At 38.3% G+C, this 26,334-nt stretch overlaps 1 protein-coding gene across 1 annotated transcript in view; it reads right to left on the bottom strand.

Annotated features, from left to right (window-relative positions):
* Positions 1–372: 372 nt before the first annotated feature.
* The window catches only part of loxl4 (lysyl oxidase-like 4), a 38,423-nt gene continuing 12,461 nt past the window's right edge, over positions 373–26,334 (bottom strand). The window contains exons 5-15 of the mRNA XM_077236408.1: positions 25,250–25,288; positions 24,904–25,117; positions 22,911–23,091; positions 12,786–12,940; positions 11,358–11,525; positions 10,470–10,632; positions 10,138–10,381; positions 6,096–6,211; positions 5,875–6,011; positions 3,546–3,657; positions 373–3,449 (exon numbers count right to left, since the gene is read on the bottom strand). Coding sequence (XP_077092523.1) covers positions 3,379–3,449; positions 3,546–3,657; positions 5,875–6,011; positions 6,096–6,211; positions 10,138–10,381; positions 10,470–10,632; positions 11,358–11,525; positions 12,786–12,940; positions 22,911–23,091; positions 24,904–25,117; positions 25,250–25,288 — 1,600 coding nt within the window. The 3' untranslated portion in view covers positions 373–3,378. The remainder of the gene's footprint in view (positions 3,450–3,545; positions 3,658–5,874; positions 6,012–6,095; positions 6,212–10,137; positions 10,382–10,469; positions 10,633–11,357; positions 11,526–12,785; positions 12,941–22,910; positions 23,092–24,903; positions 25,118–25,249; positions 25,289–26,334) is intronic.

Below are 26,334 nucleotides of genomic sequence, written 5' to 3'. Positions count from 1 at the left end.
ATTGTATTCGTCTTTTTGAAGAATGTAATATAGGATGTCTTCAGGCTGAGTAAATCATGGGGTAATTTTAATTTTTGAGTGAACTATCCCCTTTAATGTCACTTTTGATCAATTTATAAAATAAAAGTTGGTCGTGTTTACTATTATATAACTGATTATATAACAGTTACAGAGATTATATAATTAATTACAACTACAATATAATAGACTTATAAAATATGAGTATTACTTAATTTTATTTGTCAAAGTAAAATGTTTCCATGTATGCCGTCTTTTTTGCTACAACGGTTTCGACCCCCCTCCTCCTCCCCCCTCCTCATCTGAAGCAGCCACTTGTATTACATTTATTGTTATTTGAAAACAAAAACAGTCTTTCACAAACATACATTTATTGATAATGGAGTCCCTGTGCAATGGATCATGGTACACAGTGAGCAGAAAACAGAGTATAGGTAGCTAAATGAGACCTGATACGCCATATTTATTCACATTTGAGATCAGTTTGCATTTACCACTGTAACACTCATCACAGAACATTAACAAGAGTTTTATATCACGTTGGGAGTTTCTGGAATGATTTTGGTATTACTTTCCCATTTATTTGTGTCCTGGCTGTTAAGTGATCTTAAATAATTTTGAACACACATATTTCATCCCTGAGAGTATTGCAAATTACAATAAGAGCTTAAACTCTCATCTACTCCATGAAAAAAACTCCCAGAAAAGTGCACAATTAGCACCAGAAGATAATAATATAAAAAAAAGTTTGCTGTGAATTATGGACATAAATCAATTTATGCACTAATAATACTAAAATTATATGGTAACATGCAAATCATAAATAAAAGTGTAGATGAAATAAAAGTTCAGGAGAAACATGGTGAATGCAAAGCTACACAATAGAGGCACAGAATAAGTCATATTTATGATCTTACAAAAACAGTATTTCGTGAAAAAGGAAAGTACATAAAGTTGATCTATGCACATAAAATGGCCACAGATGATTCACTTAAGAAAAATCACTCGTGTGTTTATGAAATCAACCATTATGGATTATACTGTAAGATAAATAACATGAGGATTTGAGATAAACAGTAGGAACAAATTACATATCAGTTCATTACATGCACAATAACCATTGTTTAACAGCGTCTTGTACTGTGCAAATAATTACAAACATAAAGACTGATACAGTACAGCTCAAAAAAATTACTTTTTAGATTTATAGACTAAGACTATATGTAATGCTCTGGCCCATAAATATTATTCAAGCTAGATGTGAACTCATCATTAAATGCTTTAGTGAGCTCTTCATAGTATTCCCATCATCCCTTTTATGCTTTACACTACTTTTTTATTTTTCAGGACATTATGACAACATACTCCTTTATACTCATAGATGTTAAAAAAAGCTTCAAGTACACGCTAGACTAAGAAAACAAGTTCCATTCATCCACAAATCAAAGCTCCAAGATGTTAAATGACTATTAAAGCAGTCAACCATTTATCAAGCATTTATTAATACTAGGAATTGTCAAACTAATACACCTCTCATCCAGAAACTGTTTTTAACAATGTATCAAATAAATTAATCTTTAGCATATACAACATCCTTTATTATCTTTTAGGATTCAGGAAAGTCACTGAAAAATAATGAAAAGGTCTATCAAAAATGGAAAGAAGGTATACACTAAATTTGTTAATAACCAAACAAACAAACAAACAAACAAACATACAAACAAACAAAGAGATGTGTGTTGAAATATGGTAGTGAATGACCCATTTCTACCAGAATACTGACGGTTCATCAATAAAGTGCTTAACTTAAACAGAAGAATTAAAGATATAAAACTAAAGATATAAAAGTCATGAAGATATAAAACTCATAAATGAGCAGAAAAAGTGAACACACTGCATTTGGATGTCTTATAAAATAGATAATAGTGTAATTAAATGTATTGGGGGTAAATGTAATGAAAAATTAAACATTATACAAATGCATTTATTCTATAACAACATATTTATTATTCTATAATGTCAGGAAATAAATATGTGTACATGTAGACAACAATAAAAAAAAAAGTTATTTTGTCTTATGGTCCCAAGAACTACTAATTGTGCATGTTTTATTTTAAACTCGCAACAATTGCAACTTAGTCTCTTAAAACAATGTCCCAGTTCATTGGATAATAACTAAATCATCAGTTCACCCAAAAATACAAATTCTGACTTTATTTATTATTGGATTCAACTCTTTTGAGTATAATGAAAGTGGGAAAAGACTGTGGCTATCAAACTCTAAAATGACAAATAATGCACTATAAAAGTACATTCCATGTCTTCTGATGCAAAGTGATGTGTCAGGAACAGACTGAAAATTAAGCTATTATTCAATTAATTTTGACGACTGCAACTGATTGGAAAAGAACAACCAGTATGCTACTCAAAAAGGAAAGTCAAATACAAAAGACTAAGAAACATTATGACAGAATTTTCATTTTAGGGTGAACTAATCCTAAAGTTCTATTCTTTCGATTGATTTTCAAACATCTGCTAGACTAAATTCAATTCCATGGAGAAAACCATTTAAAGGGGTCATGATATGAGAAATCAAATTTGCTTTGATCTTATGAGATATGAGGTCTTGTTACCATTACAAAGTCCTGCTAGTTGCATAGTTAAAAAAACAAAGTATTTATTTAATACATCTCCAAAAACGGCTCATTTGGATATTGTGGGATTTGTTGCATCACACAAGCAAATAGATTTGCATATGCCTGACTCCAGAGGAAGACATTGATATAGTTATACATCATCACACCATAGGCCCCAGCCACTGGCGTTCAGTCGCTTAGTGACTATATGTTTGTCCGGAGCATTTTGCTTAGTAAATAAGGAGCACTGTAACGGAGCATCCGTAAAGAAACTTTTGTTGAAAGATGGAGCGGCCAACTTTTTTGAAATTGACAGCAGCTGCACAGACCGTAAGTAAATTATTTCATAATCCGTTGTCTGTAAATTACGGTTTTATGTGGATAAGGTTTTCAGAACACTTACTCGCATGTAATAGCGAGTGGATGTAGATACTGTTTCCTATGCAATGACATTAGCCAATCATAACAGTGGCCATTTTATTTTTTTTTGGGTTTGCAACAAAACTTAATTAACATTATAAGTGAACCTCAAGAAACATATGAAAACAATTAAAAAGAAATCCATGTCATGACCCCTTTAAAAATGTAGCAGATCTCTTCCACTGTGGTGCTACAGGTAGACTGTTCTGAGATCAGTTGACAAGTTCTCTTTCAAACAGTTTATTGTCCAGAAAGCCACATTTTCAGGACCCATCCCCTCCTCTCACCTATCTTTACTATAGGCTCAGATGAAGTTATTGCTGATCTGACGCTGATGTTCAAATAAATCCTCAATTTCAGCGCTGTATGCATCACCTGTTAAAGAAGAGTGCATCAGACAGAGAATTTAGATACTAGTGCGCTTGAGCATGCATGCATGTTGTGAATCATTCATTGATACGGGGATCATACCTGCATGGCAGCCGTACATAAACACTCTGTGTCCATCATATTTACATCGACAACGCATGACGTTGTTCATAAAGTCTGATTCAGCCATATCCAGGGACGGATTTACCTCAACCTGACAACACACACACACACACAAATGAATAGAACTGGTCAGTAATTAGGTCAATTTGTAGGGCAACCCAGAAGGACAAATTACCATGAGTTCCCTCTGGAAATTATTATAATCTTTTTTTTTTTTTTTTTTTTTTTTTTTTTTTTACAGTTTATGGTCTTCTACACCTTGTAATTCTAGAGACTCCAGCTGGTTTGCAGTTCTGGAAAACGGTGTCACTGGAGACTATAGGGTTAATATCTTTCAAATTAATATATTTTCTTCTCAACCTGTTTTTTGTGACCCTGCTGCACCGATGAGCATTTCTTTCCAACGCCTTAAAGGGATAGTTCACCCAAAAATGATAGTTCACCCATTTACTCACCCACATCTTGTTCTAAACCTGTATGAATTTCTTTCTTCTGTTGAACACAAAAGAAGATATTTTAAAGAATGTGTGTAACCAGACAAATGACTTCCATAGTATTTTTTTTTCCCTACTATGGAAGTCAATGGCGTCTGTCAAATGTTTAATTGCCAACATGCTTTAAAATATCTTATTTTGTGCTCAACAGAAGACAGAAACTCATACAGGGTTGGAACAACTTTAGGGTAAGTGATGACAAAATTTCCATTTGTGGGTGAACTATCTCTTTAATTTAGACATTTCTATAGCATCCTTCCCATGGGCATTTAATTATTTTGATAATTATTTGAAAACATTATACTTTTTTGGCCCATTTTACCCGTAAACCCCCCCCCCCCATATATCTCAATAATTACTGTATGCACATCTGAAAGTAAGGTGTTTTACACTTACAGCCCTCGCTAACAATTATAGATCACTTATAAATGATTATATACAAATAATTAAAGTAGTTACTGAGTTTGGAATTAGTAAAATGTGCTTGGGGGAAAAAATATGATCAAAATATAGACTTGCCTAATAATTATATAATGAATTAAAGATGAACTGTATTAAATATAGACTTTTTTTTACAATGCCAGCCTGAAGTAATACTATTGGTATAATTTCATTATGGCACTGTAAAAGTTTCAAAGTTGCAGACATGCAGAACCATTAAGGACGTGGAGCTTGTAAGGAAATGTTATGCAAACAGATTGCTCATTAAACCACTTTACAAATTATCTCCACCAAACCAGACTCTCAAATGAATGTTATAAAATCGCAATATAATAATTTAATAGTCCAAAAAGATGCTGTAAGCAGGGTATGAAGTCAAAAGAGCATCTTTGAGCAACAGTTCGTTATAAATTGAATGTGATTATGCCTACTAGGCTTGAGAACTTTTTAAACGCTGATACAACAGTTCTTATATTTTCAACACTGTTGAAATATTGTTCCTACAGTAGTAGCCAACGGTGATTATTCTGTGAGCACATTCAAGTCTCACTTATCTTTTTTTTTTTTTTTTTTTCACTTTTATTAACAGTGTGCAACTTTAACTCTGGACTGTAGAGATCTGGGTCTGTTTGAGCATATGTTTGAGCTAGAAAGCGCCTGTAAAACTGACGAGCTTAAATTACTCTGAACGTAATTGACCATGTCTAATAGAGGGGGATATAGCATGCTTTTCCCCCTCCAGCAGGGAAAGCTTAGCATTGGGTTATTTTTGGTGCAGAATTAAAGACAAGCAACTCAAGGAAAGAGCAACAAGTTTGTCTGGTTCATGAAGTATAGATGCTTCATTTACACAGCGTCTTTGCTCAGACGGGGTTTGCATGATGTAGCTGGCATCATTCTACATGGAGATGGTAACTCTGACCTTTTGACTATCACCACGGCTCCTTGCTGTGCCATATATAGCAGCATCCCGATGCCGGTTTGTAATTAGCATCTGCCAAAAATGCTTAAAATACAAGCAAATCTATCATGGTGACATTTCGAGCAAATAAATCTTCAAAAAGGTCAGAGCACGAAGGTACACTGTAATTAAAACAAAGCTTCACATCGACCTATATTTTACAACTGGGATGTATAAAAGGCCTCTTGATTGGCCCCTAAAGCGGCTCTTCGATTGGCTGGTTCTGCATGTGAAGCTCAGCTGCGGAAGTGCCCACAGTGATTTGGATGATTAACACGTTTCCAAAGTTAATGACAGAGAAAAAGTGGTAAAACTGCATCCTGAAAAGAGAATCTACTCTTGAAAGAATAGTGCAAAGTGTTTTGTGCGTGACTCCCGTCTTCCACCGTTCAGATTTTCTGAATCATTTCACCTGCATGATGTAGTCTCCAGGTCTCACATCGGTGATGTCTATCCACTGGCAGTCGATGTCGTGGCGGTATGTGTCCCAGCAACCCACTGAAATGCCTTGTTCTCCATAATTGTAGCATGAAAAGCGTTTGTGAAGTCCTGGAGATAAACACAAAAACTGTTTTATTTGCTCTCGTGAACCAATATGCATTACTATAAGGTTTAACATAACTAGTCTTTTACCCTCAGGACAGAAGGTGTCTTCCAGACAGAAACTGGCTTTGTGTCCTTCAGCCACTCTGGTTCCGTTGAGTGTGAGGAGGTCATAATGCGTGAACACTTCAATGCTGTGATAATGCCTGAATAAAAAAAAAAGAATGTAAGTACAAGTAGCATTGTATAATTAAGTGATTGCCAAGGCAAGAACCACAATTACTATTGCCCGTACTGTACATACCTTCACTGCTCGTGCTAAGCACATAAAATATCATTTAAATCATGCAAATTGTTCGAGGACGATATTGAGAATGCATCGAATGCAAACTTGAGAGAATCGAACCATTAGAAGTCCCAGAAGAAGCTGTGGGCAGAAGCCTGTAAGCTTTAAACTTCTTGTATTGACTGTACGATTTCATCAATACTATAAATCAGTGCAAATCACACTATACAAAATGGATCTAATAAACTTTGTACAACATGTATGTAGATTGTACCATGATTACACCTATTGAATCGTAGGCTATGAAGCAAGTTAGTATAGAAGAATAAAACGTCATAATGTATCAAGTGGTAAACAAATAGAGCAACATTAATCACACTTTGGCAATTGTGTTTTTTATGTGTGCTGAAAAAAAGAGGAGGAAGGTAAAAGAGGAGAATATGGATGCGGTCATGGCTAGGGAATAGAGTTTGGCAACTTAGCATGCCAATTTTGCAAATGGAGCTTGAGGTATAGACTTGAGTTTTAGCGCCACGTCGCAATGAGCAATACGCCATTCATGTTGCTTTTTTTTTGGGTTAGTCAGTAAACGTAAGCCGTAGCAGCAAACACACTGAGATGATCATGCTAAATTTCCGACACTGTCAGAAAATTATCGCAGGTCGCAAGACAGTGACAACCTCTCTCACTCGACGTTTAGGAGCCACGAACACAGAAATCACAACGATTAGTCATCTTTCATCTGGGACAGCCCAAAATCGGACAATGGGCTCCGTATTCTTGCTGGCAACCTGGCAAAACAAGTCCGTTCTTTGCGTTCTTGGAATTGAGAAACAGCCTAGTATTAAATGTGTTAAATACCACTCAGAATTCCTTAGCAACTGCATAGTAATGTTCTAGCAACAACGTATAATCATGTTAAATTCTTCAATAAAGGGCTGAGACGATACACCTATCTCCCGATTCGATACTATCACGATACTTGGGTGCCAATAGGCCTACGATATGTATTGGGATTTTTTTAAGAATTGCAATTCTATTGCGATTCGATATTGCAATATATTGCAAATTTTTTTTTAACACTAGACCATTGGGAAAAGTTAAATCATAGGCTACACTTATACAGACTGTACATGATGTATTAGATTAATATTTATCATATTTACAAAAACAAATCATCACATCTTTCTGACTTTTATTTCAGAAGCATAATACAATCCTACATTCTCTTGAATAAATGATTCAATAACAAATACATTTTTAACAGTCCCTTGAAACAATGTAATCGATAAATGCGTATTTTAAGCACCAGGTTTCTATCAAAAGCTGATTTTGATCGCAATCGTAGACAGTGTTCATATTTTAACTTTAAACTTTTATTCAAGTACTTCTATGATAATTTTAACTTTTAACTATTTTAAATCACAGAAATAATGATACAATGAGGTTGTAAAGACTGTTTGTGAAGCTGTTTCATGACAACTCTCTCCGGGTCAGTGGCAGAGTCAGTGACGTTTCCGGCAGTGGCAGAGTGGTCAGTGACCACCGGGTCAGTGGTCAGTGTTGTTTAATTCCCCCATTAATTAAACAACACAGCTTTAAATGTTGTGTTATGATTTTGTCAAAGTTTAATAGACAGACGAATCAAGATTACAGTCTTTAAAAGATGAATCGTGCAGCTCTATTGTCTTATCTCTCTCTCAGCATATGAGTAACGCGAGGGCTTTTCAGTGCTTTCAGTCTCACGTCTCTTCCACGCGTCCACTTTATTACGATATTACGTAATATTACGATTTACGGATATTACGTCTCTCAACACTCAGATAACAACACATTTCATCCTCTGTTGGAACGAAAGTGGCTAACTTCTGTCAACCTCATCTACAAGCAAGGACAAAAATAAGGCAATTCAATTTGAATTAATATCGATTCTGGAATAAAAAAAAATCTATTTTAGAATCGCGATAGCTAGATTAATCGATGCTTTCTCCCAGCCCTATTAAATATGCTATATACTGTACCACCAAAGTCTTTAGATATACAAAGAGAGTGCACTCATAATACTTGAAGAAAGTGCAAAGCACAATATGGCGGAATCAGTGCTGCCTTCTAAATAAAAGAACCAAAATCTAATTGCTAAATTCATTGCACGCCTGGAAAATAAGCTTTTATAACGCCATTTAAGCATTAGAAACAACATTTATGGGACAGTTCATGTCAGATTGTGTTGCTGATTTTAAATGTTATTTAATTGGTAGTTCAGCAAACAGCTCTTGAATTTTTTAGGATTCCCCCATTCAAGTAGATAGGACATGCTCTTGGATGCCCGAAATACAGTAGCTGCCCGGAGGCATCGCAAATATTGGCGCAGAGCGAACAGAGTTTGGCGGGAGTTTTCCCTGACTCTATTCCAGAATATGTAAAAATGTAGTTGACTTATATTTCATGCTGGCTTGTGAACATGGGCAGAACAAAGGTTCACTATGGACCACTGTCTAATGACCTCACTGCTCATACATGAAGGTGTTGGCCGCTATGGTAACACCCTTTACAGGAAGTTGTTGTTATGCTGACAGGGTTACGCTTGCAGAGTTGTTTATTCAGCTCGTCTGAATAGACTGCTTTCAAATGCCAACTTCTCTGGTGTTTTTAAAAGGTTAATAAAAGAGGTTTGGCCTGTGAACACGCAAAGCCCACAACTCCTCCACAACAGAGTGCCTTGTTCCCACAGAATGGGTTTGCAATTATTTTCAAAACACATGTAAAGGGAGTGGAGGTGCTCAAAGCAACTAATTAATCTGAAAGATGACGGCAAGCTTTCTGACCACCCATGACCGGTTTTATAAACAGGAGTCAACGTTCCTTTCATTGCACATTGAAATGACTGAGTGAACTCAACTGAAAGGAAATGTACCCACAAATACTCTTCTAGAATAAAAGATTATCATACGTCAAGAGTTATTCCTACATTATTTGGTTTCATGTGCTGTCTGCATTATTTTAGTACCCAAGTTATTAAAAAGAATATATGCAAAAACTGGTTCTGAGTGTTCCAGTTGTGGAGGATGAGGATGACTCCCATGATGTAATAATCAATGCATTTACTGGGACTGTACACCAAAAACTGCGCTTGACTACACCACATGTCTGGATGGATATATGCTGCACTTATGAGACTTTACATTGCCATGAAAAAAAGCAAGAAAAATAAATTTCATATACAACTCAATTTGAAATTTTTAAGAAATTTAATTTCTTAAATTTAATTCAATTTTAATAAGAATAAGTCATAAAAATAATATATATTATATTATATAGTATATTATATAATATACTGTCACTTTAAGACCTGACGCACGGATCCATTATACTGTTACACATGCATTTTCTTTTTCTCAACTGTTTACGTTCACATAAAACAAAGGACTGTGTTTATGTGAATACTCGTCAAGACCAGCATTATTTTTTTTAACATTATTTTCTGTGTAGTTGACTGTTTAAGAGCAATAAGCAGCGAAAAAAGAACGCAATTTAGTACTGAGAGATGGCTTTATGTGCACACACTTTGGGTGTGAGCACAAAATCTGTGGGAATGAGTAAAATTATGGGAAATACACGCAATCCTATGTCGAAATGCAAGCCCTGTAACACCAACGATATTCATCCAGAGCAAATAAAACGAGTGAGTGAGGAGATGCGGGTTTCAGTTTCCTTTATGCATCATACTCTATTCTCAGATAGGGGAACTTTTCATAAAACAAGATGAGCAAACTATGTTTTCCCAGCAGCTCTCAGGCTGCTGTTTCATTCTGTATAGACATTAAAACAGAAGAAAGAAGGTAACACCTGTGGCACTGGTGCCAGGTCCAGGACTCTCTTGAGGAGCGTGGACGGAAGTCGGCTCTGCCCAAGTTCATGATACGAGAGGAGAAACGCAGAAGCCGGCGGTGTCCGTAGGGCCACTGCATACGGTTGGCAGAGGAGGAGAGACAGTTCTCCTCATGAGCACAGGTGAGCAGGTGCAGAGGCCTGTCTTCCAGGTAAGCGCTCTCCTGCACGAGCTGTGCATCCAAAACCAGGTCAGGTGCCGCTAAAACAAAGATATTGATTCATTCATTGGGACCATTCAGTGCAGATAATTATAATATGCATCAGATTTTGTCATTCCAATCACTTACTTTCAGAACAGGTGACACCTGCTGCTTTAGCCCCGCCTCCTCGAGGACAGTGGACGTGATTATTCCGACGGCACTGCTGGATGGACATTTCTGTTCCCACACAGTGAGTCCCACTCAATGTCACTTCTATTGCCGAAGGGTCTCCTTGCCAATAATATGTGTCCTATACACAGGAAGGCCAAATCTTATTTGTCTGCATATGGAATGCTATGCTTAAAATGCAAGACATTATGTATAGGTAGGTAGTTGACATGAAATACTTTTGGGAAGATGATATGCCCTCTAGTTTCACAAGTTATGAATAATCTTAACTATTTTAATTCAGCACTTCCTACAGTACTTATTTATACCTAATTATGATTTGTACTTAATTAATATGATAATACTGTATGTATGCAGCATTTACTAGTTAAGTGAAGTAACAAGTTGAAGCCAACGAGTTAACCAAAAGAAAATGAAAGAAAGAATAGCTACAAGACTTAGGATACACACACACCTATATTAAGTCTTATTAATTTTAACTTAAAATCTACATGATAATGTTAAGCTACTTATTTATGGCAAATTTAACATTTTTGACATGAAAATGAAGCACATTAATTGTCCAATTCTCCTCCAAAACATAGTATAAATTATACTGAATTTGTACTGAAAACACACAATAATCCTGAATTTATTTAATGCATTTGTTTTGGTGGGGGGGGGGGGGGGGGGGCTAGTCCCACCTCTTCATCTTCACAAAACAACTACTGTATAGCACTTATTTTTCCCAGAAGTATCCTAACCCCTAAACATGCACAGGAAGCTTTCAAATGCACACAGACTGAGGCAACCAAAGCAACATATCCATAGCGATTACTGGAAAACAACATTCTTCAGCAGTCTCACCTGATGAGCACGTGAGGCGAATCCAAAGCCCAGTTGCCTGCACACCACCATAGCTTCATTTATTCCCCAGTTTTCACTGCAAATTGTCCCCCAACGCTTTCTGCCCCCCACCTCCATGAGCACCTCCACACGACCCTCAGCCGAATCCCTGCCGCCTGCCAACCGCACCTGAAACGCAAACATGCTCACAGGAGTGAAAACTACTCATACAGTGGCCTCAAAGAATATACAAACAATTTTGCGAACAAATGATGCTAGAAGTTTTCTCAAAACTAACTTCACTTCCCTATGTGATGTTTAGTGGATTAAGTGTGTATATTTAAAATACATGTCATTATGCATTTAAATGTCCATATTACATGTAGCATTTGGCAGAAACTTTCTTTAAAAGCTTATCTATTTATCAGTTTGTGTATTCCCTGGGAGACGAACCCATGACCTTGGTGTTGCCAGCGCCATGCTGTACTGTTTGAGATACAGGAATTAATAATTATCATATGATACATTATATAAAATAACAAAGTCTGTATATTTATTTAAAATAAATGTAATTTACTGCACTAAACGCAAAGACATTTTAAATAACGTATATTTATGCATTATATAACGCAAAGATATTTTAAGTGTGGCCAAAAGGGGTATTTCACCGCTGGCAAAATGGGCTTTCAATAAAAATGTGCTGCCTATGCAGCATAAAGGTGATTTTTTAAATTATTATTATTGGTTCTTACTTACTATAGAAAACAGAGAAAAAATGCTGTTGAGACGGCGCCGTGTTTACGGATTTTTTTTTTGAACGAGGAAAAAAAAGATCGGATAGGGAAAGCTCTGGCTTCGTGTGGACGTGGCCTTAGTCTAGTAGGTCTGTTTAGTTACTCCAGGTTTGGTTTGTTCAGCCTATGTTAAGGTTATGTTACCTGAGTTAAGTTGACCTCTTTTATGGGCCCAGAACTTTCAGTTTTCTGTAAATTAGTTGTTGTTTTTTTTGTTTTGTAAATAAAAAACTTATATTTTTTTAAAACTTATTTTTTGACTTCTCATGCCTGCCAGCTACTGTCCCTCACAGTAGTAATACAATAACCTTACAATAACGGTTTTGTTATTAACCATCTGTTGATCTGTGGCCAAGTATACAAAAAATGCAGAAGAATAATCTGTAGTTTTCACAAAAGGTCTGGATCTGTAAATAAGTCCTTTTGCTGACAAATAAACATGAATTTCTCTCTCCAGGTAACATGGAGAACAAGTCAACATTATTAATTTACATACTATATACTACCAACGATATTGAAACAATATAAAGCGGGTTGAAAATCTACAAAGCTACACTTTAAGTGTCCAAATATTTTGGGAGACTACTGTGCAGATAACATGACTGATAGGAGCTATCTAAAATATATCAGAGTAGCCTGTGATCGTTTTGCTCACCGTAGTGTCCACGCCTGTCTTAGGAACATAGCACTTGACAGAAGCATCTTGGCTGTGTTTGAATGTCCAGGGAGTGACTTCCTGGAAGAAACAATCCAAAATGGAGCGCTCTGTCCCAGTGCACTGCACAGAGTTAATGTGGATTGGCCCCGTCCCTGTAGAACAAACAAACAGTATATGTAATTGGGGAATCACAAGTTAAAAGTCTCAAATATAAAACAAAATAACAAACACCCGGCCTGTTTGAGTTCTTTCTGCCACAGAGAACACTAGATACTTTCTTACCGACCCTTTCCAAAAATTGCCTTAAAAAAACATTACAGACCAAGTGCTGCCATTTGTCACTTTCTCAAACTAATCTTTGATCTTTACTGATGTAAATCTATTGAGGATCATTACTGAGTAACTGAACAATTCATTGTTATAAAAATGGCAGATAAATAAGCTTTGCATCACAATTCATCCAGCCCTTGTAAGAATAATATCAATTTTTATTACCATGTTGTAAATGGAATCATTCTTATGGGCAGTGTTGGGGGTAACGCATTACAAGTAAAGTGTGTAATCTGATTATGTGATCAGATTACTTTCAAGTAACTAGTAAAGTAACACATTACTTTTAAATTTACAACAAAATATCTGAGTTACTCATTCAAACAAGTAACGTATGTTACTTTGTTTTCCTATTTATAAACGGACACCTCTCCTGACCCCATGTTGAGAGAAACTCTACAAACCTGCAATAATTAAATGTTAAATAACACAAATATACATTATGTAATTAATCTCACTTTATTAACCAATGTCTCTGCTGCTGACCTTTGATGATTCAATACTAATAAGCAAAAACTATTTTAGATAAACCACATTTGTGTATTCTTTTTTTGTTTTTACAAAAACTTTCTCCTGCGTCCTATTCTTCTGCAATCCAGAATGGCAGCACAGCAGAACGGTTTGTTTGAGCCGAGCCCTCTACTGTACAGACGTGAATTTACATTTCCTTCAAACTGAGGCTTATTCATTTCACTTTTGAAATGAGAAAAATTAGAAAAGGTGAAGCAAAAAGTAACTAAATAAAGCAATTAGATACTTTTTAGGGAGTAACGCAATATTGTAACACATTACTTCTAAAAGTAACTTTCCCCAAAACGGGGACGTTCTAAAAGATGTGTAGTGTTAAAGCAAAATTCCTCACACCAGAGGGCCACACATGAGTCTGATCAGATACAGAGGAGTGGATTTGTTCGTGTGAAATCATTATCATCACATTCTTGAGGTTCTATGAAGATAAAAAGCATCAGATGTCACAGTTAATTTCCCTCTTTGTTTACTCTGAGTCCAACATGAGCAGTGTGCTAAAACTTCAGATATGAATCTCACAAGGATGTGAAATCCGCAGCATAAATATACCAGAGCAACATTAGTGTAAGAATAACTATATAGTTTTTCCCCATCTCAGAAATACATGCTGGGGAAATTCAGGGTAAATGAAGTAGAGAGCTGTATGAACTGCTGTGGAAAAAACGTGATTATGTGCTATTGCGGCTAAGTTTGGTAAACGTGCTGATCAAAAACGACAGATTTCTAACAAAGCAATGAAATAATGACCAGCTGTTTAGTTTCGAAGCAAAAATGATAAAGCACTGTAACATGGCAGGTTGGAACATAGAAGGAAGCAGGATCCAAATGCAGCAGTAGTACTTTTATAAAATAAACTAAAGACTAGACAGACTCAAAAACTCAGACATAGCGAACGACAGAACCAGCCTCTAACAACATCATGAACCCACAAACACTGTAACAAGACACAGGGCTTAAATACAGAGACTAACAAGCTAAACAAGATAACAAGAGGGTGTGGTTAATCAGAAACACCTGGGAATACTAATAAACTAGAAAAACTACAAGGACTACAAAACATGACACAGAACAGGAAGTAACTAAAGTTCACACAAGACAAGGGAAACAGACAGGAATCATAACAAGCACCCTATTTGGCCTCACTTGGCCATGCAAATTTCTAGAGATTGGCTAAAACCATGAGGATTAATATGGAAATGTTCCCTCACAGAGAATATTATAATCAATGATTTAAGAGAGTGGAGAGCAAAAGTAAAACTTAAGAGTTACTGAAAAACCCATTGATCAACTACAGAAACAAAAAAAAGAAAAAATGCAATATACGTCTAATTATTGTCCATGTAATTCCTACAGTAGACAGTATGATGACATCATAATTTGGACTCAAATGGCTCAATCAAAACGTTTTCTTTGTGTCATGTGCTACTATATAAATATAGATATACATATAAATAAATAATAGTATATTGTTACAAAATAAATATACACTACCATAATAGTTGGGGGTTTCTAAGATTGTTATTGTTTTTAAAATAAGCCTCTAATGCTCACCAAGGCTGCATTTATTTAAACAAAAATACAGACAAAAAAACAGTAATATTTTAAAATATTATTACAACCTAAAATAGCTGTTCCCTATCAGTCGGTCACTCTCTACGTAGGTTGAGACCAACGAATAGGAATCTCGCTAGAGAGGCCAATCTACTTCGAGTTAAACTAAACGAGCCAATGCACATTGGCGTGGAATCATTTGCATCAGCTGCTCAGCCTCGCAGCGAGGGTATATAATGATTAGCAGGTGCGATTGCACTTCAGCTTTTTGCTTCGAAGCCAAGCACTTCGATGCCTTCTATCAAGACTGTGAAGTCAAGGGTGTGACAGCACAGCAGCACGAGCTTTCTTTTTTTTCTCTCTCTCTCTCTCTCTCCTTTGGTTTTTTTGAGAAAACAAAAAGGCTGTTTTAACAGCTGGTAAGGTGTGCCAGTGAGAGCGCTCAAGAGCTGTTTTTACAGCTGCTAAGACCTGCTAGTGAGAGAAAGACAGGTGCGCATTCCTGTCTGTGTTCGCGGTGACCGTTCCCCTGCATGCTTCAGCACCAGTGAGAGCAGTCCCTAAAAGAGCTTATACAGATAGATTGCGTCTTTTTCAAGATGAATTTCTATCTGTGTGTTTCTGGATGCGGTCATTACCTGGGTTCACGGGTTCACATGTTCGAGGCCCAGACACACAAGGCAGCGATCGTGACCATCACGATCGCTGCCTTGTGTGTCTGGGCCTCGAACATGCTGAGGCAGGGTTCCTAGTAGAGTCATGCACCCATTGTGGGAAGATGACCATCTCGGAGCTACGGTCGAGACTCTCGTTCCTGCAAAGGGGCGGAGTCCCCGTGCCTCTGCCTCGATCCAACCCTCTCCAGAGGGTTGCTTCGGGCAGTGACACGGGAGACCTACGGATTACGGTGAGCGCGCTTCCTTCGGGGAACCAACCCACTAGGAACCCTCATCCCTCTCATGCTCCGCAGCCAGTTGAGCCACCAACGGAAAGTGTTGGACCATCCTCGAGGTGTGTACCAGTCATTTCCTTTGCTTCTCCCCACGACGATCAGATGTCGATCACTGCATCGGAGGGTGGGTCAGATCTCTTCGGGAGTGCCAGCGGTACCCGAGCCTGACCCGGAGATGATGGCCATGCTTTCCCGGGCCGCCAACAGGATCGGGCTCGTGTGGAACCCTCCACCGTGTCCCGAGCCCTCAAGGCTGGAAGATTGGTATCTCGGGTTGGCGCACACTGGTTCTCAGCAACCCACCCCAGTGCCTTTCTTCCCGGAAGTGCAAGAGGAGCTCACAGGAACGTGACATTCTTTCAGAGGCTCCTGGGGCATATGGCAGCGGCGGTAACCCGCTTGGCCTGCTCCATATGAGACTGCTTCAGCACTGGCTTCACGGCCGAGTCCTGAGATGTGCCAGACCTTCAGCCCATGGTCAGACCCCTCATTCCTGCGGCCAGGAGTCCCCTTGGAACAGGTGTCCAGGCATGCTGTAGTATTCACAGATGCCTCTGCCACCGGCTGGGGTGCTGGGTACAACGTGCATGCAGTGTCAGGGGTGTTGATGGACCCCCAACTGCATTGGCACATCAACTGCCTCGAGTTGCTAGCAGTACATCTCGCTCTGAGCCGCATGAAAAGACCGCTACAAGGCAGGGACGTGCTGGTCCATACGGACAACACTGCGACTGTTGTGTACATCAACGGACAAGATGGTCTACGCTCTCGTCGCATGCCGCAACTCGCCCGTCATCTCCTCGTCTAGAGTCAGAAGCATCTGAGGTCGCTTCAAGCCATGTATGTCCCTGGTATACTCAACCGTGTGGCCGACGAGCTATCATGAGCTGTGCTCCCGGGAAAATGGTGACCAGGCGGTTCAGCTGATCTGGAGAGAGTTTAGGGAGGCTCAGGTAGACCTATTTGCCTTCTCAGAGACCTCCCACTGCCAACTGTTTTACTCCCCTGACTCCTGCAAATATGTGTTTCACCCAGTGAGCCTACTTGCACAGACCCTGTACAAAGTTAGGGAGGACGAGGAGCATTTCCTTCTGGTGGCTCCCCATTGGCCTACCCGGACTTGGTTCCCAGAACTCCTCGTGACAGTCCCTCCCTGGCCCATTCCTCTGAGGAAGGATCTTCTGACTCAGCGACGGGGCACCCTATGGCACCTGCGTCCAGACCTCTGGAAACTCCATGTCTGGTCCCTGGATGGGACGCAGAGGTTATAGGTGACTAACCCCCAGAGGTACTTAACACTATCACTTCTGCACGGGCACCGTCCATGAGACGTGTGTATACCTTGAAGTGGAACCTGTTCGACGAATGGTGTTCTTCTCGCCGAGAAGACCCCCGAAGATGTTCGATAGGGTCCGTGCCTTCCTTCTTGCAGCAAGGGTTGGAGCGAAGGGAGTCTCCTCCCACCCTCAAAGTACATGCTGCTGCTATTTCAGCATATCACGACCACATAGATGGCAAAACAGTAGGAAAGCACAACCTGGTCGTCAGGTTCCTTAGGGGATGAGACGATTAAATCCACCTCAACCCCCCTCCATACCCTCTTGGGACCTTTCCCTGGTGCTTCAAGCATTTCAGGAAGCCCTTTGCAATTAGCAGACTTAAAGCTTCTCTCCATGAAGATCCATTGGCCTCTGTCAAGAGGGTAGGGGACCTGCAGGCATTTTCGATCGACGAATCGTGCCTAGAGTTTGGGCCGGGTGACTACCACGTTGTACTGAGACCCCAGCCTGGCTGTGTGCCCAAGGTTCCTAACCACTCCCTTCAGGTAGTGAACCTGCAACCGCTGCACCTGGAGGAGGCAGATCCAGCCCTGGCTTTGCTCTGTCCGGTTCGCGCTCTGCGTTTGTACGTGGACAGAACTCAAAGTCTCAGGACCTCAGACCAGCTCTTTGTCTATTACGGAGGCCAGCAGAAGGGAAAGGCTGTCTCCAAGCAGACGATGGCCCACTGAATAGTGGATGCCATCGCCTTGGCTTAGCAAGCACAAGGCGGGCCCTGCCCGCTCAGGTTGCATGCTCACTCCACGCATCCTCCTGGGCGCTGGCACGTGGCTCCTCGCTAACAGATATCTGTAGAGCTGCGGGCTGGACATACGACGTATGTCCAGAGTGACCATTTGATAGGGAACGTCTCGGTTACATATGGTAACTCTCGTTCCCTGAAGGAGGGAACGGATACGTACATTCCGTCGCCAGGGCGGCCAGCTTTTCAGGCTTGGCTCCTCAGCAAAAAACTGAAGTGCAATCACACCTGCTGCTCATTATATAGCCGCGCTGTGAGGCTGAACAGCGGATGCAAATGATTGCACGCCAATGTGCATTGGCTCGTTTAGTTTCACTCAAAGTAGATTGGCTTCTCTAGCAAGATTCCTATTTGTCGGTCACAACGTTACCATATGTAACCGAGACGTTTTCTATTTCACTATTTTAATTTATTCCTCTGATGCAAAGATTCATTTTCAACATTATTACTCTAGTCTTCAGTGTCACATGATCCTTCAGAAATCATTCTAATAATCTGATTTGGTGCTCAAAATACATTTATTGTTATTACTATCAGTGCTGAAAACTACTCGGTTACTATCGTAACCTCAGTTCCCCGAGATAGGGGACGGGGGCGTGGCCGGCGTGCGTTCACAAACCTCCATGCTCTCCGGTTGGCGTTGATTGCGGTGCTTCTTCCTCCTCGGCTGAAGTAAGGCAGGAAAGGGCAGCGCGGGTGGAGCAGCGTCGCCGTCTCGAGAGAGAGCTAGTCGCGTCCGAAGCATGGCGATGGGCATGCTTTGGCAGACCGAACATCCGCCAACAGAGAGTGCATTCTCCGCGTGGTCGACTCCCAGGCATGAAATGCAGCTCGTGGGATCGTCGGCCTCGTGCAGATTGCATCCGCATGTGGCACAGGTTAAGTGAGGCATTTGAAACAACGCTTCGCAATTCACAGTGAATAGAAAAGGATATGCGTAGTCGCCGGATAGCCACAGGTGAGACTGCGTCAGGAGAAAACATCAGAAAGGCGTAGTCCACTGAAGAGATGCTCGCTCAGACTGAAAGGCTTGTTCGACGGCGATAGCTCAGTAAAAGGTCAGAGACGTGAAGTTGTCGCTGAAGGAGTAAAATCTGCTATAATTGCGAATTCGGGGGAATATTATAGGCCATGGCCACGCCCCTTATTACGGCCCCCGCGCCATTGGATGTGCAGTTGCCGCAGGATAGCCTATGAGCGAGCCAGACACTCAATGTGCTAGCTGTGCAGCTGCAAGTGCGCTTTACATACAAGCTTCAGTAAATCGAGGAAAAGGAGTTTCCCCACTGCGTATAGCTACGCAATACGAAGTGACCATTCGAAAGGGAACTAAATATTTTTGTGGACATTTAAAAAATTTTTTTTTTTTTATGAACCTTATACTGTGATTAGGTTTACGGTTACTTTAAATCAATTGAATGCTTCCTTGCTGAAACAAATGTTTGTTTTTTTTTAAACTTAAATATAAATCTTAGCATAAATATAAGACCGTGTATGCACAAAAAGGCAAGTAAATAAGTAAGTGTTCCAGAAGTGGCTGAAGGAAAGGGACTGGTTCTGTGACTGACTGCAGTGAATACTTTCACAAGAGTGTGGTTTACAGAAAATGGACATTTTCTTCTCCCTAAAATAAAACAACATATATATTCCGCATTAATGGTGTTTTCCTTTCATGGAATGACTATAATCCCTATTTAAAGAGCAGATTAAATAGCTATATAAGAAATATTTGTCTTAGCCAAGTGGATGTCAGCATCAGTTCAAAGCCAGAGGAAAAACTCAGTGTGTATTGCAAACAAAAATATATTCTATCCTTATATGTTTTGCCAGTAAAGCAAAAGGTGAACCGGTGAACGTGACTTTAAATCCCTTGTCTATAGTGTCTGACTGAAGTTAAACCACCTGATACTGCATTCAAACAAATCTCAAAACATGAAGTCATCGAGGGACTTCAGAAAAGCTTACTGACTTCTTACTGGGAGGTCAGACTTAGAGAACACCTCAACAGAATGTGATGCTTCATGCCGCATTGGCCTTAAAAGATCTACATTGTCATACAGGGTTCATGCTAACTCCGCCGTAAAACCATTTTTGAACAAAAAAAATCCACAGAAGGAATGTGCTCCACAATGCAGCCACAATGACATCCAATTTACAAACTTGTTTCCACTACTAAGCACATTAAAGGGATAGTTCAACCCCAAAATGATGTAAATGATGACAGAATTTTCATTTTTGGGTGAACTATCCCTTTAGGTTATATTAAATGTCTGGAAAATCTGGCAGTGCAATAAGCACTGTACCAACACCATTATTCAGGATCATTTCTAAATGTGGTAACCACAGTCTGGTACATGTAGCCCATCTCAACAGATTTACTATTTTTACTGCCTGTCCCACACAGTCCAGTTCTGTTCTGTCATTGAAACACTAATTTGTGTCTCTTTTCACTCACTATATGTTTTTGTGGCCTTGGCTGCACTGGGAAAATTATACATGACATCTAAATACCTAAAGACCTCGACGCTATAGATGGACAGAAATCATAAGCTTTGATCTCTAGTCACTTTCTAAAATAGCTTCTTTCTTTTTTTAGCCACACATGCCGATGAAGGGTGATTAAGAAAATTTTCCAAACAAAATTATTTAATAATTAACATTAAACTATAATTTACATTTTTTATTTTTTATTTAAAATGTATGTATATTTGTCTCGATGACAATGAGATTTAGCTGTTGTTCCTTGTGCGTTATAGCAATCATATAATTTGATATATTAAAGTCACTTATGCTCACAAAGGCAGCATTTATTTAATCAAAAATACAGTAAAAACAGTAATACAGTATTACAATTTAAAATAACTGTTTTCTACTTTAACAGTAGTGTATATTGGCTTACTTACCCTTACAAAAAAGATGTTTATTAAGTGTGCTATTACTTCTTTAATCTAAAAATAACTATGTATTTATCAGAAATATATTTAAAACAAAAAAGTATATAAGTATCCTTGACATATACTGACAGCAAATTCAGTATATTTGAACTATTCAGATATTTGGCCTCTTCTTTTACTCAATTTTTTGATCGAGATATCCACAAAAGTATAATTTAAGTTTTCCAAGTATACTTGGCTTGTAGTTGTGTGTAATCTTTTGACTGAGTAACCTCGTATATACTTTTTTCACAGTTTTATATACTGTCTTATACACTTACATTATAAATCAATATTTACAAACAAAGAAAACTTACAATTATACTTGCAGTATAAAACTACTAAACTAGTAGTTTACTGACAGTATATTTCAAAGTGTACTTTTATAAACTAAAAAGTGTGCAACAAGTATTTAACTAGTTAACTATCAGTATACCTATAAGTTCACTTGTACTGTAGGATAGTTGCAGTACAAACGAAAAACGTAGTTGTAAACTATGTGTACTCAACATTTACTACTGTTACACTTAATATATACTTAAAAGTATAATTTATACACTAAAAAGTGGGCCAATTTAGTCCCAAGTAGTAATGAAATAGTACACTTACAAGTATAATTCTAGTACATAGATATTAGTATACTTACTACATAAAGTATACTTAGAAATATACTTGAACTTCACTTAAATCTCCTTAATAAAATGAACTATTTTTGTGTAAGGGTGCTGCAAGAAATATTCCATCTAAGTGAAAAAATAACCATAAAGTGTTACCACTTAACAGGTACTTAACTAGTTGCTTTGAATTTAAAGTTGCCATTCCTAAAAAAAAAAATATATCAGTTAGTAACAATCATGTAAGAATTTTGCACTTGGCGAGTGTTAAATTAAAACCTTGATTGGATTATTTTCATTAGATGAAAGTAGTCAACCTTAGACAGGTTAATTTCAAGTCTGTACTTTCATATGAGTCACTACTGGTGCATTAAAGCTTATATTTTAAAGTAACAGACCCCTAAAATTATCATGATCCATAAATCAACATTTCATCATTTCAGTTCTTTGAATGGTAGCACCTGATAAAACATCGTTATGACTCAAACGTCATTTCACTTCCTTCCTTTAAAAAAACAAAATCTTCACAACATTAGTAGCTGTGTTTTTCATCAGTGCGATATCTGGAAGTCTTCAATATATTGCTGCTGTCATCGCTTACTCTGACCGGATGAGATAATTGCACTGCCGAAGAGAAAAGATGACTCTCGGAATACAGATCAGCGTTGAGTTTTGTCTCAGTCAGCTTAAATAAACTCACATGCAGTGTGGATCTGAGGCAGAGAAAGTTCAGGGAAAGTTCCTTGGCATAAAGAATCGTCATTGCCGTATGACGTGTGATATCGCATAATGTAAGACATCCTCATGTCACGTCATAAACTGCTTTCATATTCAGCTGCAGACAGGCGTATCCCACAGATAAGCAGAGCTTTCCAATTAAGCTCAGACTCAGACTTCGTTGGAATCAAGTGCCAAACTCAGTATAATAACCATGTTTGTAGTTATGAATCACCTTCTTCCCAAAAACACCATATTGGCAGATTAAAGGAATAGTTCATCCAAAAATGAAAAATCTGTCATTTACTTACCCTCAAGTAGTTCCAACTAGGATCAGAATGAGGGTAAGTAAATAATAACAAATCATTTTTGGGGGTCAACTATTTCTTTAAGCTTAAACTACTGTAATTCTCACCTTGACCCATGTATGCTCCGGAAAGAGCCTCTTTGGCAGAGCCGAAGCCCAGCTCTCTGCACACCACGCTGGCTGAGATACGGTCCCACAGGTGGTCAACCACAGTTCCCCACTTCCCCTCGCGCAGAACCTCGACTCTGCCTTCTCCCAGACGTGGCCCTGACTTCAGGCGGACTGACAGCTATGAGACGAGAAAAGAGATTGACAAGGTTACTTTCAGGAAATCATATTTTTCCACCACAGTCCCAGAGTCCCAGGGTTAATTATAACCACAATAGACGTTTAAAGCAACACCAAGGAACTTTTCCTCTGCAGTCCCCCTACAGGTTGGAAGCGGAATTGTCCATTACAGCTGTCGTAAATAATTTAGCCTACCGCAGCCTACTGTCGCACACACACGCTCGCTGTTTATCCAGCACCGGCTTTGGAATCAACAATGGCCACAGAGAAGGTAGAGTATGATGCATGATTTTATGAAAGACATCACAAACGAAGAAAAACTATTTATGCCGTAAAGCAGTCGAATTTTGTAGTTCTTTTTGTGCTCTGGTTACTACCCAAAACCCGAAGTTACATAGTGCCAGTAAAAGTGATACAGACCACGTCAGGCTATGGCAGACATATCATTTAACCTATTGTAAGTCAATGTACCATCACAAGGGTCTTGGAAATATATTATGAAGTTTGAAAAACTACATAGTGTTACTTTAAGGAGCACCAGTGAGACTGCCTTCCCAAATCTTCAGATTAGTGGTCAACACATTTTTTTTTTTCAATGGTTAATTTAATTCTAATAGCCTCAACCCTAAATATATGTTTATAACCCATGACAAAACGGTGCATTACAACTGTACACGTTTTTAAAAGTTTTTTACGCTCCCCCAGGTTGCATTTATTTGATCAAAAATACAGTAAAATAATACTGTAATATTATGAAATGTTATTATAATTCACTACTACTCTAATATATTTTAAAATGTAATTTATTCATGTGATGGCAAAGCTGAATTTTCAGCATCATTACTCCAGTCTTCAGTGTCACATGATCCTTCAGAAATCATTCTAATATGCAGATTTTTTTCTCAAGTAAAATGTATTATTATCAACATTGAAAACGGTTGTGCTGCTTAATATTTTAGTGGAAACCTTGATACATTTTGTTCAGGACTATTTGATGAATAGAAAGTTTAATTTCAATAATGGCATAATGAGGGTCGAATTAGATTATAGTAATTTTTTGTTATATTAAGTGATTTATTTTTGTGATTTTGAGTAATGTATTCAGTATAACCATTAAAATGTAATGATGATGAGTGGGGACAAATTGGTTATTCTGATGCAAACATTAAAAACATATATTTTTCATTTTAAAAACTATTTAACATTATACACCAAACATCCAATAATAGCTGGTCAATAATAACCAGTCTATTAATCTAAATAACTTTCAAGGGCTTTCAAAACGGCTTTCAAAACGGATGCAGGAAAAAATTGAGGTGCATCATCTCTCTCTTCAAATAAGCGCCCTGTCGAGTCGCGGTGCAGAACGGAACATCACAATATATACCAGTCTCCACCGTTGCTGAGTTTTCTTGTGCAACAGAGGAGACTGGTACATATTGTGATGTCCCGTGCTATAGTCACGGTTGAAACCTTTGGACATACCATTTGAATACCGTACTAATACTTTCGTCGTTTTCTTCACCGACTTTGACGTTATCGTTGTGTGTCACATTAAGAGTGATGCAAAAGACTATTTGAAATCCGATTTGAGCTGACAGAGTGTCCAGACTGAGACGCATTCTGTAAAACTCTGATTAAAAGTCGCATTTCAAACCACCTCCAATTGTGGTTTGAATAAGGTTTGAAAAATTCAGATTTCATGCGTTTTTTTCCTGTCCAGACTTTCAAAATCCATCTGGAGAAAATCTGGAAATGCAAAAAATCAGATTTTTGCTGGCAGTCTGAACAGTCTAAATGTTTCAAGGATTACCTGCACAGGGTGAGGTGCCTGGGGTCTGCCAGAGGACATACGAGCAAATTGCGGTCCTGGGACACAGCGGACTACAGCATGGCGACCGTTCTTGCAGGGGACGGGGCTTCGCGGGATTGACAGCTGCGCATGACACTCCGCTAGGCTGGGCTCGGTACCCAGACAATGTACTTTCTCAACCCAGAATCCCTTCTTTTTGGTCATCTGACTCAATCTAGGAGACAACATAGTTCACAAGAGCATTAGTATATTAAGTTAAATTAAGAGTAATACGATGTTCTGATGTAAAGAAATATGCTTTAGTGTGCATGTAGATATTCGGCAAAGAAGAGTAAACTGAATTCACCTTGTTGTTGAATCCTTGACCTTTTTATCCCATATTTTTCTGTAAATGGAAACAAAAATCTGACAAGTGATGCAATTCATGATCCTGTTAATAATATAAAAATATAATTAATAATATAAAACATATTACACTGGAAATAAGGCAAAATATACAGAAAGCCATAAACCACATGAGATTTTGTCATTAGGAGGCAGTTATAGTAAAAACTCACTATTCCAGGTCTTGACCGGTTCATTACCATTGTGTCTTTATTCAAAATACTTTAAACTTAAGATTAATCTGTTTACATTGCTGTTATAATAATCAAATATATGGCCCACAGACACAGACACAGACATCAAAGAACATATGGTTTAACTTAATCTACCACTAAACTGGCTTTCAAATATGTACATTCTATAAACAGATATTTCCACTGGCATGTTGGTATCCCGGAATGGGCACAGTAAGACTTCCCAAAATACAAACTGAGACAAACTCGAGAGAGCGAGTGACTGAGAGAGAGAGAGATAGAGAGAGAGATAGATAGATAGATAGATAGAGAGAGAGAGAGAGAGAGAGAGAGAGAGAGAGAGAGAGAGAGAGAGAGAGAGAGAGAGAGAGAGAGAGAGAGAGAGAGAGAGAGATGTCATCACAGTGACACATTATATAATCACTGTCATCATCCACCGTCTGTCCAACTAAATGTGGTAGTTATTAAAGATTCTGGCATAACTCAAAAGGATTTTACTCTGATTTAGCTGAATCTGTTTTTCTGACTACACACACAAAATCGTTTATCAAATGTCTACTTTAATAAGGACTTTCAAAATATGTAAATTCAATACAGATTTAATAAACTCATTTTCCTGACGGAAGCGTCTTAAGGAATAAAATTTAAGAGATAATATCAGTCAACAGAAAAGAAACAAGTCAACTGCTGTGTGGAATCTCCAGTTTAATGACCTCATAAAATATTCTGGATGTTTCTACCATATGACATTCTATAGCAGAGTAATATTCTAGTAACTCGTATCTAAAGCTACAGAACTCCATCTTAAAAATTATCATTTACAGCTGAAATTCAAATAAATAATTGAATATAA

This window comes from Siphateles boraxobius, unplaced genomic scaffold, assembly GCF_051911475.1.
Source record: "Siphateles boraxobius isolate OS27281-9 unplaced genomic scaffold, OSU_SipBor_1 20, whole genome shotgun sequence".
NCBI classification, from domain to species: domain Eukaryota; kingdom Metazoa; phylum Chordata; class Actinopteri; order Cypriniformes; family Leuciscidae; genus Siphateles; species Siphateles boraxobius.
The sequence above is the reverse complement of the archived record's forward strand: the minus strand, read 5'-3'. Positions and strand labels throughout refer to the sequence as shown.